General features: G+C 38.6%; 2 protein-coding genes and 1 pseudogene across 2 annotated transcripts; all 3 read left to right on the top strand.

The window, feature by feature from the left end:
- The first annotated feature begins 1,644 nt into the window (after positions 1-1,644).
- Positions 1,645-2,571, top strand: LOC139178896 (olfactory receptor 1f45-like; annotated as a pseudogene).
- Positions 2,572-6,370: 3,799 nt separating this feature from the next.
- LOC139178895 (olfactory receptor 12D1-like) lies at positions 6,371-7,285 on the top strand. Its single transcript, XM_070777701.1, has one exon. It carries the CDS (start codon positions 6,371-6,373, stop codon positions 7,283-7,285), a length of 915 nt encoding a protein of 304 aa, XP_070633802.1.
- A 5,912-nt stretch (positions 7,286-13,197) lies between these two features.
- On the top strand, positions 13,198-14,064 carry LOC139178917 (olfactory receptor 12D1-like). Its single transcript, XM_070777719.1, has one exon. It carries the CDS (start codon positions 13,198-13,200, stop codon positions 14,062-14,064), a length of 867 nt encoding a protein of 288 aa, XP_070633820.1.
- The last annotated feature ends 307 nt before the right edge of the window (positions 14,065-14,371 follow it).

Below are 14,371 nucleotides of genomic sequence, written 5' to 3'. Positions count from 1 at the left end.
GAAAGTGAAGAGGAACTAAAAAACCTGTTGATGAAAGCGAAAGAGGAGAGTGCAAAAGTTGGCTTAAACTCAACATTCAGAAAACGAAGATCATGGCATCTGGTCACATCACTTTATGGGAAATACATGGGGAAACAGTGGAAACAGTGTCAGACTTTATTTTTGGGGGCTCCAAAATCACTGCAGATGGTGACCACAGCCATGAAATTAAAAGACGCTTACTCCTTGGAAGAAAAGAAAAGACCAACCTAGATAGCATATTGAAAAGCAGAGACATTCTTTGCCAATAAAGGTCGGTCAAGTCAAGGCTATGGTTTTTCCAGTGGTCATGTATGGATGTGAGAGTTGGACTGTGAAGAAGGCTGAGCACTGAAAAATTAATGCTTTTAAACTGTGGTATTTGAGAAGACTCTTGAGAGTCCCTTGGACTGCAAGGAGATCCAACCAGTCCATCCTAAAGGAGATCAGTCCTGGCTGTTCTCTGGAAGGACTGATGCTAAAGCTGAAACTCCAATACTTTGGCCACCCCATGCGAAGAGTTGACTCATTGGAAAAGACTCTGATGCTGGGAGGGATTGGGGGCAGGAGGAGAAGGGGAAAACGGAGGATGAGATGGCTGAAAGGCATGACCCGATGGACGTGAGTCTGAGTGAACTCCAGGAGTTGGTGATGGACAGGGAGGCCTGGCATGCTGCGATTCATGGGGTCGCAAAGAGTCGGACACGACTGATCGACTGAACTGAACTGAATAATTATAGTAGTTTCAGGTATATAGCATAGTAATTCAGTATTTTTTACAGATTATGCTTCATTAAAAGTTATTACAGGAAAATGGCTGTAATTCTTTGTGCTATACAATATATCCTTGTTACTTATCTATTTTATTTTCTTCGCTTTCTTTTTTAAACTTTTTATTTTATACTGGACTATAGCCAATTAACAGTGTTGTAATACTTTTAGGTGGACAGTAAACAGACTCAGCCATACATACACTTGTGTGAATTCTCCCCCAAACTCTCATCCCATCCAGGCTGCCACATATTTTTGAGCAGAGTTCCATGGGTAGAGATCAATTTTTAAATAAAGAAGTGACATGAGATTTTTTTTTTTTAAGGATCTCATTGATCACAGTATGGAGAACATATTGGATGGGGCAAGATCCATGTTAAAATAGTTAGGAGGATAACAGTTCTCCAGCTAGTCACAAACCTTGAACTAGAATAGTCACTGTGAGTGTGGGTGGGAGTATTTATTGAGCCCCTTCTATGTGCCAGCCACTGAGCTAAGTATTGAAACATCACTTCTGCCTTGAAAGACTCATGATCTTGAGAAGAAAACAGATCCACAAGCAAGTAGTTAAATACCAATCACACAAAATTTTATTAAGAAAACTCGTTATGCGTTCGTAACTCCAGGATGTCTTTGTGGTTTCTTTCATTCTCTTACCTTGATGTCTCCTTAATTTGACCATCTTTTGTGAGGTACAACCCTTGTCCTCCCCATTGCTATTTTAGTTGTTTATCCATTCTTCACATTGGTGGTATAAGTAAAACCCATTGCCAAGAGAAAGGATCCAAGGTTCTAGCTAACTGTAGTGAATTCTCTTCATACTGATTCTTTTCTTGTAACCAATCAAGACCTGAAATGAACTGCAGCAAGAACCCTGACTTTGTCCTCTCAGGACTGTCCAATGACCCAGACAAACCACAGCTCCTCTTTGGTCTCTTCCTGGCCCTCTACTTGCTGAGTCTCAGGGGAAACTCACTACTGCTGCTGACTACTGGCACTGACATCCACCTCCATACCCCCATGTACTTCCTCAGCCAGCTCTCCCTGGTCGACCTCTGCTTCACTACCACCACAGCCCGCTAAATGCTGGAGACTTTGTGGACCAGCAGCAGATTGATCTCCTTCTCTGATTGTCTGGCCCAGTTAAATTTCTTTGCAGTTTTTGCTGATATGGACAACCTGCTTTTGACTGCCATGGCTATTGACCACTATGCTGCCATCTGCCATCCCCTGCACTATGCACTCCTAATGACTCCTTGCAGATGTGCACTGCTGGTGGGTGAGTCATGGGGAGTGGCCCACTCTATCTCTCTTGTCCATGCCCTGTTGCTATCCCAGCTCTCATTCTAGACTAATCAAGAAATTCCCCCCTTTTTCTGTGATTTCAGACCACTCTTTAGACTTTCCTGCTCTGATACCCACCTCAATGAGGACCTGACGATGGTTTTGACAGGACTCTTGGGAATCAGCCCTCTTCCCTGCATCATAAGCTCCTATGCCCATATTTTCCTTGCTGTAGCTCGGGTCCCATCAGCACAGGGCAAAAAGAAAGCCCTGGCCACATGCAGCTCCCACCTCTCCATGGTCATCCTCTTCTACAGCTCGGTCTTTGCCACCTACCTGAAGTCCCCGTCAGCTTCTCATGCCTCTGGGGAGATGGGTGCTGCTGTCACGTATGCCCTGGTCACCCCCACTCTCAAGCCTTTCATTTATAGTCTAAGAAATAAGGATGTGGAGAGTTTCCTGAAAAGGATTCTGGGCATAGAGAGCTCATGGCATTAGGAATAATTCCAAGAAACAAGTGTTTTGGGGGGAAAAAATCACACTCTTCAACACCACACTGATAAAGTGAGGCTATTGCACAGTATAGATATGCTATAGCATAAAGAACACTAAATAGAAATTAGGAGAACTAGTTGTTAGAACTCACTTTAACTGCTAGCTCTAGGTTCATATATTATATATTATCTATATTATTATATCAAAATATATCAGTAATATATCAAAGTGAAATTGTTAGTCACTCAGTTGTGTCCAACTCTTTGTGACCCCATGGACTGTAGCCCATCAGGCTCCACTTGTCCATGGAATTCTCCAGGCAAAAATACTGGAGTGAGTTGTCATTCCCTTCTCCAGAGGATCTTCCTGACCCAAGGATCGTATCTGGGTCTCCTGCATTTGCAGGCAGTCTGATCCACTAGGGAAGCCCACTTCAGGTTGTCGTGGTTTAGTCACTAAGTCGTGCAGGACTTTTGCAACCCCGTGGACTGTAGCCCTCTAGGCTCCTCTGTCTATGGTATCCTCCAGGCAAGAATACTGGAGTGGGTTGCCATTTCCTTCTCATATATATATATATATATATATATATGAATACCATAAATATTATATTATAATATATATAATGAGGTATTAGCTAAATATAGTATACTTAACAGTGGATTGGATGAGCTGTTCTTTAAAGTTGACTTATAACACTAATAGTATTGAAACTTAGTCATCTGTTCTCATCATTACCACCATTTTGACCATCATTTCCATGGCTATCACTGGTTTAATAATGAAGATTCTCACCATCAGCTTTACTATAGTCAGTATCATTTTTTTGTCATTAGCATCACATTACAAATTACCATCTTCAGCTCTTTCCCCATCAATACGTCCAGTACTATCACCATGAATAAGAGATTGGAAACTGATTCTATGCATTTTTTCATTTTCAATACCTCATTTTACAGAATCTTCTACTTCTTTGTGTTTTTGTGCTATGTTGATAATTGTGGGAAATATCATAATGGCATGGTGGTTATGTTTTATAAAAATGTCTTCATAAATTTGAGAGTATAATAAATATTTACATTTGAAATGAATGATTGCATAGTTTATATAAAACAATACATACACAATGTCTAAAACTTTCTTTAAATTATTCCAGAAAAAAAGGAAATCTAGATATTTGGCACAATATTGGCAAAATGTTGATGTCAAAGCAGGATGATAGCTACAGGAGGGTTTTACACCACTGTCTGCATTTTTCTGAATGTTTAAAATTTTCTACATTAAACGTTAAAATGAAAAAGTAAAGTGCATTCAGCTTTAAATAATTTTTAAAATATCAATGTGTTAGGCACAGCAATCAATCCATAAAGAATGTATCAAGGTAAATTCTGAATATAAATAATACTTTTATAGAAAAAAAAATTGAATACAACTAAAAATTCCCAATGATAAGTGTTTATTTATTTGTAATTCTCCAGACCAGACTGTTGGAGTGGGTAGCCTTTCCCTTCTTCAGGGTATCTGCCCAACCCAAGGATCAAACCCAGGTCTCCCACATTGCAGGTGGATTCTTTACCAGCTGAGGACACTAATTTAAGAATGCATTACAATATCAAACAACAATGCAAAAACCGCAATTACTTTTGCACCAAAGATACAGTAGGGCTTCCCCAATGCCCCAGCAGGTAAGGAAACTGCCTGCAATGCAGGAAATGCAGGTTTGAGCCCTAGGTCAGAGAGACCCCTGGAGGAGGGCATGACAACCCACTCTAGTGTTCTTGCTGGGAAAATCCCACGCACAGAGGAGACTGCTGGGTCCATTGGGGCCTAAAGGGCCAGACATGACTTGAGCAACTGAACACAAATGATACAGCAAGAAGTGAAGATACTTTGGAGAGACAAGTCTCATTCTCATAGAGAGAAATAGAATTTGGGGGATCCCAAAATTAAAGAAAACATTTTAACATTATTACTAACTTTGAAGAGTCAGATTTAGAAAGAACAAAAGCAATACTACTTCTCCCTCTTTCTTTTTTTTGTTTTCCATAGAACCACAGTAAAAAATTAGTAGAATATTTAAAAGATAATCATCTTTCTGTATGGATCCATGGGATATGACTGGCCCTCATTCCTTAATTGTCATTGCCCAATTTCCTAGCATTTTATACAAAGCTTTTCCAGGGAAGTCCCCAAGATGAGAAAGTATATCCATCTTTCTGTCCCAGGAAATGAAAGGTAATTTAAGAATTCCTGAGGCTCTTGAAACTGTACTGTCTATGGTTCTGAACCTGAGAAAGAAACATAATAAGGAAAGAAAATAGGACCAATGAAAAAAATGGGACTCAAGATAGGAATCCTCCAAGGAGAATTTTCTTATATTGCAAGTATAGAAAGGTAACTTGTTTATTCTTTCAATAATCCTCCCAAACCCCAGGGACACTCTCTCACAGGGTTTGTGTATCTGAAGATCTGTGGATCATGAAAGACAGGCAAAATTTTAGAAAGAAGAGATTTCAGCAGGTGAAGATCTTATACTGTAATTCCAATATAAGCTATCATGTCAAATACTTTTCTACTCTATTTATTTAAAATTTTTTCTACTATTTACTTTTCAGGAATGTCAACCTGAGAAGCCTTCTTAACTGTGGATTTGAGCAGTCAATCAGGTGGGAGAATGAACCAGGAGACAGGCTGGAGAGTTGCCCATCTTCTCTGTCTTCCTGTCTGTATTAAATTTACATGCCAAGGATTTAGAGCTGAATTCCTATCTTATGATGGATATTGTGTTTGTGGATTACGAAGACTTTTTACTAGCTACATTTTTATTGCCATATCTCTAGATATTTTTCAAAGTAAATATATAGTTGATAAATATTCAGGATGCAGTGAAATAAGTATTTAGTACAGAAAGTCTGATTGCTCTTTTTTTTAAACGTTAGGAAGAAGTTTTTTACCCCAAGTGAATTTGTGATACAATTTTGTTTTGTAAGTAGAGAACCAAAAGCAATGCTTGGCATATGTGTACCATAACCAAGAATGATTAAGTTTAACCATATACAATATATACATGGCTATCAAGGAAAGTTACTCTTAATTCCTTAAAGCCAGCCTTCGATAAACGTGTATTAATATCAAATAATTTCTCAAAATTCTCACTACATTTAAAGGTGATAATCTCATGGGATTTCTAGAAATGTTCCCTACTAAATTCACTTTTTTATTCTAGTCACATCATATCTTTGTCTTCTCCTTTCATGAGTTTCCCAAATATTGAATGATTCCTTTTAATAGCAAGCACTCTAATGTTTACATCTCCATTGAGAGTTCTTTATAGCTCTTATTATTCCCTCACTGTCAATTTTTCTTAGGTTAAAAACCCATCAAATGATTTTGTACTAAGTCAAGAGACAGTAGTGTGGTGGAGAGCTTAACAATTTACCCTCTGTTAGATCTTACGATGAAAAAAGACAAGTCTTTATCAGAAAAGATGGTAGGCTGGCAATTTGCTCTGAATCCCTGGAAAAAAGAAAAGATTTTCTCTTGAAAAGAGGTATATATATATTTGAAAAGATATGTCAAATAAAAAACAAAAGTGTTTGAGTAACAGTCCATAAATGGCATATAATGTTAATATTTAATAATCTAGTGGTCCAAATATTCTATAATCTGTGATGCTCAGACTATTTAAAACATCACTGCTCTTCCTCAAAATATTATTGTCTAGATGGGAAAATCCTCAGCTGCGGGACACTGGTTCCCATCAGAGATAGCATTCCATATGTTATTTTCTCTTTTCTTTCAAGTGATGCTGAATATAACCTCAGTCACTGAATTTCTCCTCCTGGGAGTGACAGACATCCAAGAACTGCAGCCTGTTCTCTTTGTGATTTTCCTTGCAACTTACATTGTCAGCTTGGCTGGAAATGGAGCTATCCTGATGGTTGTCATCTCTGATTCAAGACTCCATTCTCCTATGTATTTTTTCCTGGGAAACCTGTCATGTCTGGATATCTGCTACTTCACAGTGACTCTGCCAAAGATGATGGGGAACTTCCTCTCTACCCACAAAACAATTTCTTTCTTAGGATGCATAAGCCAGCTTCATTTCTTCCACTTCCTGGGCAGCACAGAGTCCATGTTGCTGGCCATGATGGGCTTTGACCGCTTTGTGGCTATCTGTAAACCACTTCATTATACTCTTACCATGAATCATCAAGTCTGTATCCAGATGGCTGTCACTGACTGGATCACTGGTTTTTTCCATGCCCTGCTGCACTCAGTAATGACCTCTCGCTTAAACTTCTGTGGTTCCAACCATATCCATCACTTCTTCTGTGATGTTAAGCCATGGCTGGAATTGGCCTGTGGGACCGTTGAGCTCAATGAGTGGCTGCTCAATACTGTCACAGGCACCATTGCCATGGGCTCATTCTTTCTAACATTCCTGTCCTATTTCTATATTATTGTCTATCTTTTCTTCAAGACCCATTCTTGCAGCATGCTTCATAAAGCACTGTCTACGTGTACCTCCCATTTCTCGGTAGTTGTTCTCTTCTTTGTCCCTGTTGATTTTGTTTACATTCATCCAGCCTCAAGTAGCTCCATGGATCAGGATCAGATCATTGCCATTATGTACAGTGTGGTCACTCCTGTGCTAAATCCACTGATCTATACTTTGAGGAACAAGGAAGTAAAAGGGACCTTGAGGAGGGTGATGTGAAGGAGGCTCTGACTTGAAGATATCTGAAGAACTCTTTGGAGGCATAAATAAATAGGTAATGAGAAACTCGAGAGCCTACTAGGTTCCTCCATCCATGGGATTTTCCCGGCAACAGTACTGGAGTGGGGTGCCATTGCCTTCTCCATAGCAAGTTTATGCTGCTTCTCAAATTGTTTACTCTTTGTAAAACAGAGTGCGTGTGTGCTAAGTTGCTTCAGTTGTGTCTGACTCTTTGCGACCCTTGGACTGTACCTTATTGGGTTCCTTTGTCCATGGGATTCTCCAAGCAAGAATACTGGAGTGGGTTGCCATTTCCTCTTCCACGGAGTCTTCCAGACTCGGGGATTGAACTCACATCTCTTATGTCTCCTGCATTAGCAGGTGGTTCTTTACCACTAGTCCTACCTGAGAAGCCTATGAAACAGAAGGAATAGTATAAAGAAAAAATAAATGAAAAAGTCCAGTAAGTTGTGTTAAACAATGCATTTCTAGGTAATATAAGGGAAATTTGAACATATGTACACTATTCATGGAATCTGAAAGCTGAATTTGTTTGGGAGATATTGGTTGATACAAATGATCTGTCATGTTTGTGCTCTTAAATAAAATCAGGTACAGAAATTTGCCTCAGTTACTCATACACTGTATAGCTGGAAAGTGCTTAGGCCAGTTTATCTGTGTGTTTCCTGCAAGTTAACATATTATAATGTGAACAATAAAATTATTGTGCCATTATACTTCAAGGATTTGAATTTAGGATCATGGGCAAAAATGGAAAAGTAAATATTAACTCATACATGAGTGAAAGGGCATTTTTAATCAGTATGTCGTGATTTCTTTTTCTCTAAGCGGGGAGGCAAGTAATTAAAACAACTATTGCTGTTAGTTCTAGTTAACAGAGGTAAAGTAACCAATGATTTATCTAGAGTTTTGTGAACTCTGACTGCAAAGATGCATTATAAGTCAACTGACAACCTGTCAAAAATTACTGTAAAATATTGGTAAAAGTATAGTCAGTTTGAAAAAAATCTCAGGAATACATTTTTAGCGTTTAGCATGTTATCTTCCCCTCAATTTTTGGTCATGAACATTGAGCTTCAAAACTTTCCCTATCATTTATTTTGTTCTTTGATTTCTATATTATTTTCGCAGATTGTAATGTGATATAATATGATGTATTTCCAGTGAAATATAAAGAATTCATAAAAATTTTGTTTTGCTTTCCTTACCTGTCACCAAGCTATACTAAGTGAAAGTTATTAAACAGTAATTGCTGAAGTATGTTTGGAGGCTAATAGGCAAGAATCACTATGTTCCTCACTTTCTACGTTTCTAGATGTGCCACTGAATCTGAAACCATGGTGGGTGCCGATACTTACAACTATTTAGAGATACAGAATCCCTGGTGTCCAGTGTTTAGGACTCCCTGCTGAAGGCACAGGTTCAATTCCTGGTTGGGGAACTAAGATCTCACAAAATAGGTAACACAGTCAATAAATTAAAAAATAGGAATAATAAATAAATAAAATAGAGATACAGACAGATAAGACTATAAAAGGATATTTTGAGATCACAGACAGACTGCTCAAATTTTTTACATTCACTTTTGTAAACCCAAGAAATTTGGTTCTAACCTTAACTCACATGGTTCTTCCATCTTCCAACTCTACCTTATTTGGTCTTTTGATTCCAATTTTGTTTAGAAAAGAATGTGTGTGGAAGAAGGCATCTTACATCCTGCACTGTCTAGGACAGAATTTCTATTGAACAGAATTTTTGACATAATCCAAGCTTCGTAGAGGCTGTAAACTGTAGAGGAGCACATGGTACCTATTGCTCTATGACACGCTGTCACCCTAAACACAGATGGTTAAACACCTATTTAATTAAACTGCATTATTCGGTAATTCAGAAATTGGGGAAAGGACAACAGAAAAGCACTGACTCTAATGTTTCAGGTCTCAACTGAGATGACTTTATCAACAGATGAATGAAATACTTTGTTAAAATTCAGTGTATTTGTATGACAAATGTTCTCAGAACAATAAAAATAAAAAGACACATATAATGTGTTATGACCGTATGGCAGTCACTTCGAGCTATTCTTATATAAGGAGACAGGGCAGTGACTAAACAGAAATTGTAAGTTTTAAGTAATCTTTCTGATTTTATGTCCAAATCAGTGTTAGACTCCTGTATATTGATTTTATTCCTCAGCCCTATCTATAGGAAATTTTCTCAAGAAAAAATTCCTCCAGGTTTTTCTCTAATGAGTAACTCTGGGAACTGATCTCTAAGGCCAAAATAATTTCTTCCTCAAAATCCTTCTGGTTCAAGAGAGATAAAGCTTGATAATGCCCAGCTTCTAAACTACATTATTTTTATCTGGTCTCATCAGTGTATTCCAAGGCCCTGGCTCCTTTGCTCTTTCCATCTACTCACCAGTATCATTGGATAGAATGGAGAATTCCAAGGTCATTGTTTATAGAGATTGGGGTAGCCAGAGGCAAGTGTTGAAGCTGTCATTTGGCAAATGGATCAGCTTTCAAAGTGGACTATAGAGAGTTCAAGTTCTGCACTTGGTGGACTGCATAAGGTTGACAGTCTATTTGATTTGTGTATCTGTTTCCAATGCAGTATGTAAATCAAGCCAGCTGAAAGAAAATATCTTAATGGTTAAGACAGCTACTGTAGAACTGCCTAGTTGGAAGTTAAATATGTAAGCCAGAGTTAGGAAAATAAGTTGAAATTAGAAGTATAACTTGAGAGTTATCTGTTTATAGATATATAAAGCACAGAACTAGAAGACAGAGAAGAGGAGACGCACAAAAGTGGATAATAAGGAGGAAGAGCAGTAACCAGCCAAGGAGACTGGAAAGGAGCCACAATGGTGGCTCTCCTTGAATGCAGATTTTTTTATTATTGGAGTATAATTGCTTTACAATGTTGTATTAGTTTCTGCTGTACAGCCAGATGAATCAGCTATATGTATACACTTATCTTTTCAAAATATATTTCAGATGCCGATGGCATGGATGCTGATGGCATGGGCATTAGTAATTGAGGGTAGAGACAGTGAGCCTGTTAAGCTGCTGATGAAATTAATAATTAAGAAATTATTAATGTGATGAATATATTATGAACTTCGGCAAAAATGAAACACAATTGAAAGGTGGACAAAGTACATTGCATTTGTAATGGCAATTAGAAAGCCTGGATAGATGTTGGATTGCATATAGATATTCCTTGGATGAAGCAGATACGATACTACTACTAAAGCAGAGAGCAAGAAGTGAAGAAGACACACATTGGCGATATCAGCCTCATTCTCCTAGGGAGAAGTGTGAGGTCTGGGACACCAAAATAAAAAAAAATATTTGTGTGTTAATACCAACAGTACAAGAGCCCTGGTGTTCCAGTGCTTAAGAATCTGCCTGCCAATGCAGGGGACACGGGTTTGATTACTGGTCCAGGAAGATCATATATGCTGCTGAGCAGCTAATCCCGTGTGCCACAACTCTTGATCCCAAGCTCTAGAGCCTGCGAACCACAACTACTGAAGCCCGCATCCTCTAGAGCCCATGCTCTGCAACCCGAGACGCCACCGCAATGAGAAGCCCGTGCACCACAACGAGGGAGTAGCCTGGGCTCACCACAGCTGGAGAAAGGCCGCGCACAGCAGTGAAGACTCAGTGCAGCCAAAAATAAACAAATCAAATTTTTAAAAAAACACCAACAGTGAAGTGTCAGACTCAGAAGGAACAAAAGCAATACCGCTTCTCCTCATTCCTCTCGTTTGCATTCCATAGAACCACAATAATAAATGAGTAGAATACCTAAACGATAATCATCTTTCTGTGCAGATCAATAGGATGTGACTGGCACTCATTCCTTAACTGTCATGGCCCAACTTCCTTCCATTTTATATAGAATTCTCCCAGAGCAGTCCCCAAGATGAGAAAGTGTATCCATACCTCTGTCACAGGAAGTGAAAGAATATTTTAGAGAGTGCGATACTAAGTGAAGTCAGAGAGTGAGAAGTATCATATGACATCCCCTGTAAGTGGACTCTCAAAGAAATGATACAAATTAAGCTACTTCTGGAACAGAAAGAGACTCACAAACTTAGAAAATGAACTTACAGGTGCCAGGGGAAGGGATAGTTAGGGACTTTGGTATGGTTGTGTACACACTGCTATATTTAAAATGTATAACCAACAAGAACCTATTGCATGGCACACGGAACTCAGTGTTATGTGCCGGCCAGGATGCGAGGGGAATTTGGAAGAGAAGAATGGATACATTTACTTGTATGACCTGAGTCCCTTCACTCTTCATGTGAAACTACCACAACATTGTTAATTGGCTAAACTCCAATTAAAAAAAGAAAGTTTAAAGTTTGGGGGGGAAAAGAAAACGTAGGTCATTGAGACCTATACTGTCTGTGATTCTTAAACTAAGAAAGAAGTACAGTAAGGAAAGAAAATTAGAATGCTGAAAAAAAACAAAAATGGAACTCAAGACAGGAGATCCCCAAGGAGAATTCTCTCATACTGCAGGTAGAGAAAGAGCCTCCCAAACCCCAGGGATATTCTCTCTCAGGGTTTGTCTGAAGATCTGTGGAACATAAAAGACAGGCAGAATTTCAGAAAGAAGAGGTTTTGGAAGATGAAGAGCTTATATACTTTGTCCCAATATAAGTTGTCCCTTCAAATATATTTTTACTCTTTATTTTTCTCAATGTTTTTCTATTATTTACTTTACAGGAGTGTCAACCTGGTAAGCTTTCTTAGCAGTGAACTTGAACACTCAAACAGGTAGGAGAATGAGCCAGGAGACAGGCTGGGGAGTTGCACTTATTGTCTGCCTTCTTGCTAGTATTGAAGTTGAATGCCCAGGATTTCGGGCTAGTTTCCTATCTTATGATGGACTCCCCATTGTGTTTGTGGATTATGAAGGCTCTTTACTGCCTACATTTTTATTGCCTTTCTCTAAGTGTTTTCCAGAGTAAATATGTGATCTTTAAATATTCAGGATGCAGTGAAATAAATCATTTGGTACATAAAGTCTGATTACTATTATCTTTAGATGTTAGGAAATGGTTCTCTTCCCCAAGGATTTTTGAAATAATTTTGTTTTGAGGGTAGAGAACCAAAAATGATATTTGGCATATCATGCATCTCTTAAGCAGGAGTGATAAAGTTTAATAATATAAAAACATTCATGGTTATCAAGGAAAGCTACTCTGAATACCTGGAAGCCAGCCTTCAATAAAGGTGAAATAATGGGTAGATATTTACTCAAAATTTTTTCTAGCTATAAGGGTGAGAATCCCATGGGATTGCTAGAAAAGTTCCCTACTGAATTCACTTTTTAATTCTAGTCACATCAAATCTTTTTCTTCTCTTTCAAGGATTTCCCAAATTTAAAATGTATCCTTTTTATAGAAAGCATTCCATGGTTTGCATCTCTAATTCAATTTCCTTAGAGCTCTTACTCTTCTCTCTTTGTTTATTTCTCTTAAGTACATCAAATGAGTTCTTACTTTGTTAAGAAAAAGCAGCGTAGTGGACTATTTAAAAATTGACTCTCTGTTAGATCCTAGGATGATAAAACACAAGTGTTATTAGAGAAGACGGTAGGCTGGCAACATGCTCTGAATCCCTGGAAGAAAGAAAAATATTGATAAATCTAATTTTTAAAAAGTGTTTGAGTAACGGTCCACAAACACCATGTAACTTCAATATTTAATAATCTAGTGGTACAAACATTGTACAACCTGTGATGCTGGGACTATTTAAATAGCAATGCTCTCTCTCAAAATATTATTGTCTGGATGAGAAAATTCTCAGCAGGACTCCGGTTCCCATCAGAGATCACATTCCATGTTATTTTGTCTTTTCTTTCAAGTGATGCTGAATCGAACATCAGTCACTGAATTTCTCCTCCTGCCAGTGACAGACATCCAAGTACTGCAGCCTGTTCTCTTTGTGCTTTTCCTTGCAATTTACATTGTCAATGTGGCCGGGAATGGAGCCATCCTGATGGTTGTCACCTCTGATCCAAGACTCCATTCTCCTATGTATTTTTTCCTGGGAAACCTGGCATGTATAGATATCTGTTTCTCCACAGTGAGTCTGCCAAAGATGCTGGAGAACTTCCTCTCTACACACAAAGCAATTTCTTTCTTGGGCTGCATAAGCCAGCTTCATTTCTTCCACTTCATGGGCAGCACAGAGGCCATGTTGCTGGCCGTGATGGGCTTTGACCGCTTTGTGGCTATCTGCAAACCACTTCATTATACTCTTATCATGAACCATCAAGTCTGTATCCAGATGGCTGTCACTGTCTGGATCATTGGTTTTTTCCATGCCCTTCTGCACTCAGTAATGACCTCTCGCTTAAACTTCTGTGGTTCCAACCAGATTAATCACTTCTTCTGTGATATTAAGCCATTGCTCAAGTTGGCCTGTGGGAACACTGAGCTCAACTGGTGGCTGGTCAATAATGTCACAGGCACCATTGCTACGGGTGCATGCTTTCTAACATTCCTGTCCTATTTCTATATTATTATCTACCTTTTCTTCAAGACCCACTCTTGCAGCATGCTTCGTAAAGCACTGTCTACGTGTGCCTCCCACTTCGTGGTAGTTGTTCTTTTCCACGTCCCTGGTGTTTTTGTTTACATTCATCCTGCCTCAAGTAGCTCCATGGACCAGGATCAGATCAGTGCCCTTATGTTCAATGGGGTCACTCCTGTGCTAAATCCACTGATCTAATCTTTGAGGAACAAGGAAGTAAAGAGGGCCTTGAGGAGGGTGATTTCAAGGAGTCAATGACTTGAAGAAATCTAGAGAATTTTCTCAGGCATAAATCAACAGGCAATGAGAAACTGGAGATATGGAATTATACTGCTTGTCAGAGTATTTACTATCTGTGAAACAAAAGGAACTGTCTAAAAGAATAATAAATGGAAAAGTCCAAAAGTCATGTTAAACAATGCATGCCTATATAATATAAGGAAAACTAGAATAATTGTGATACTGCTCATTGAATTCGATTGTTGAATTTGTTTTGGAGATATCA

The sequence above is a fragment of the Bos indicus genome, chromosome 23 (assembly GCF_029378745.1).
Source record: "Bos indicus isolate NIAB-ARS_2022 breed Sahiwal x Tharparkar chromosome 23, NIAB-ARS_B.indTharparkar_mat_pri_1.0, whole genome shotgun sequence".
Classification (NCBI taxonomy): Eukaryota; Metazoa; Chordata; class Mammalia; order Artiodactyla; family Bovidae; genus Bos; species Bos indicus.
This window is presented reverse-complemented; position numbering and strand designations above follow the sequence as displayed.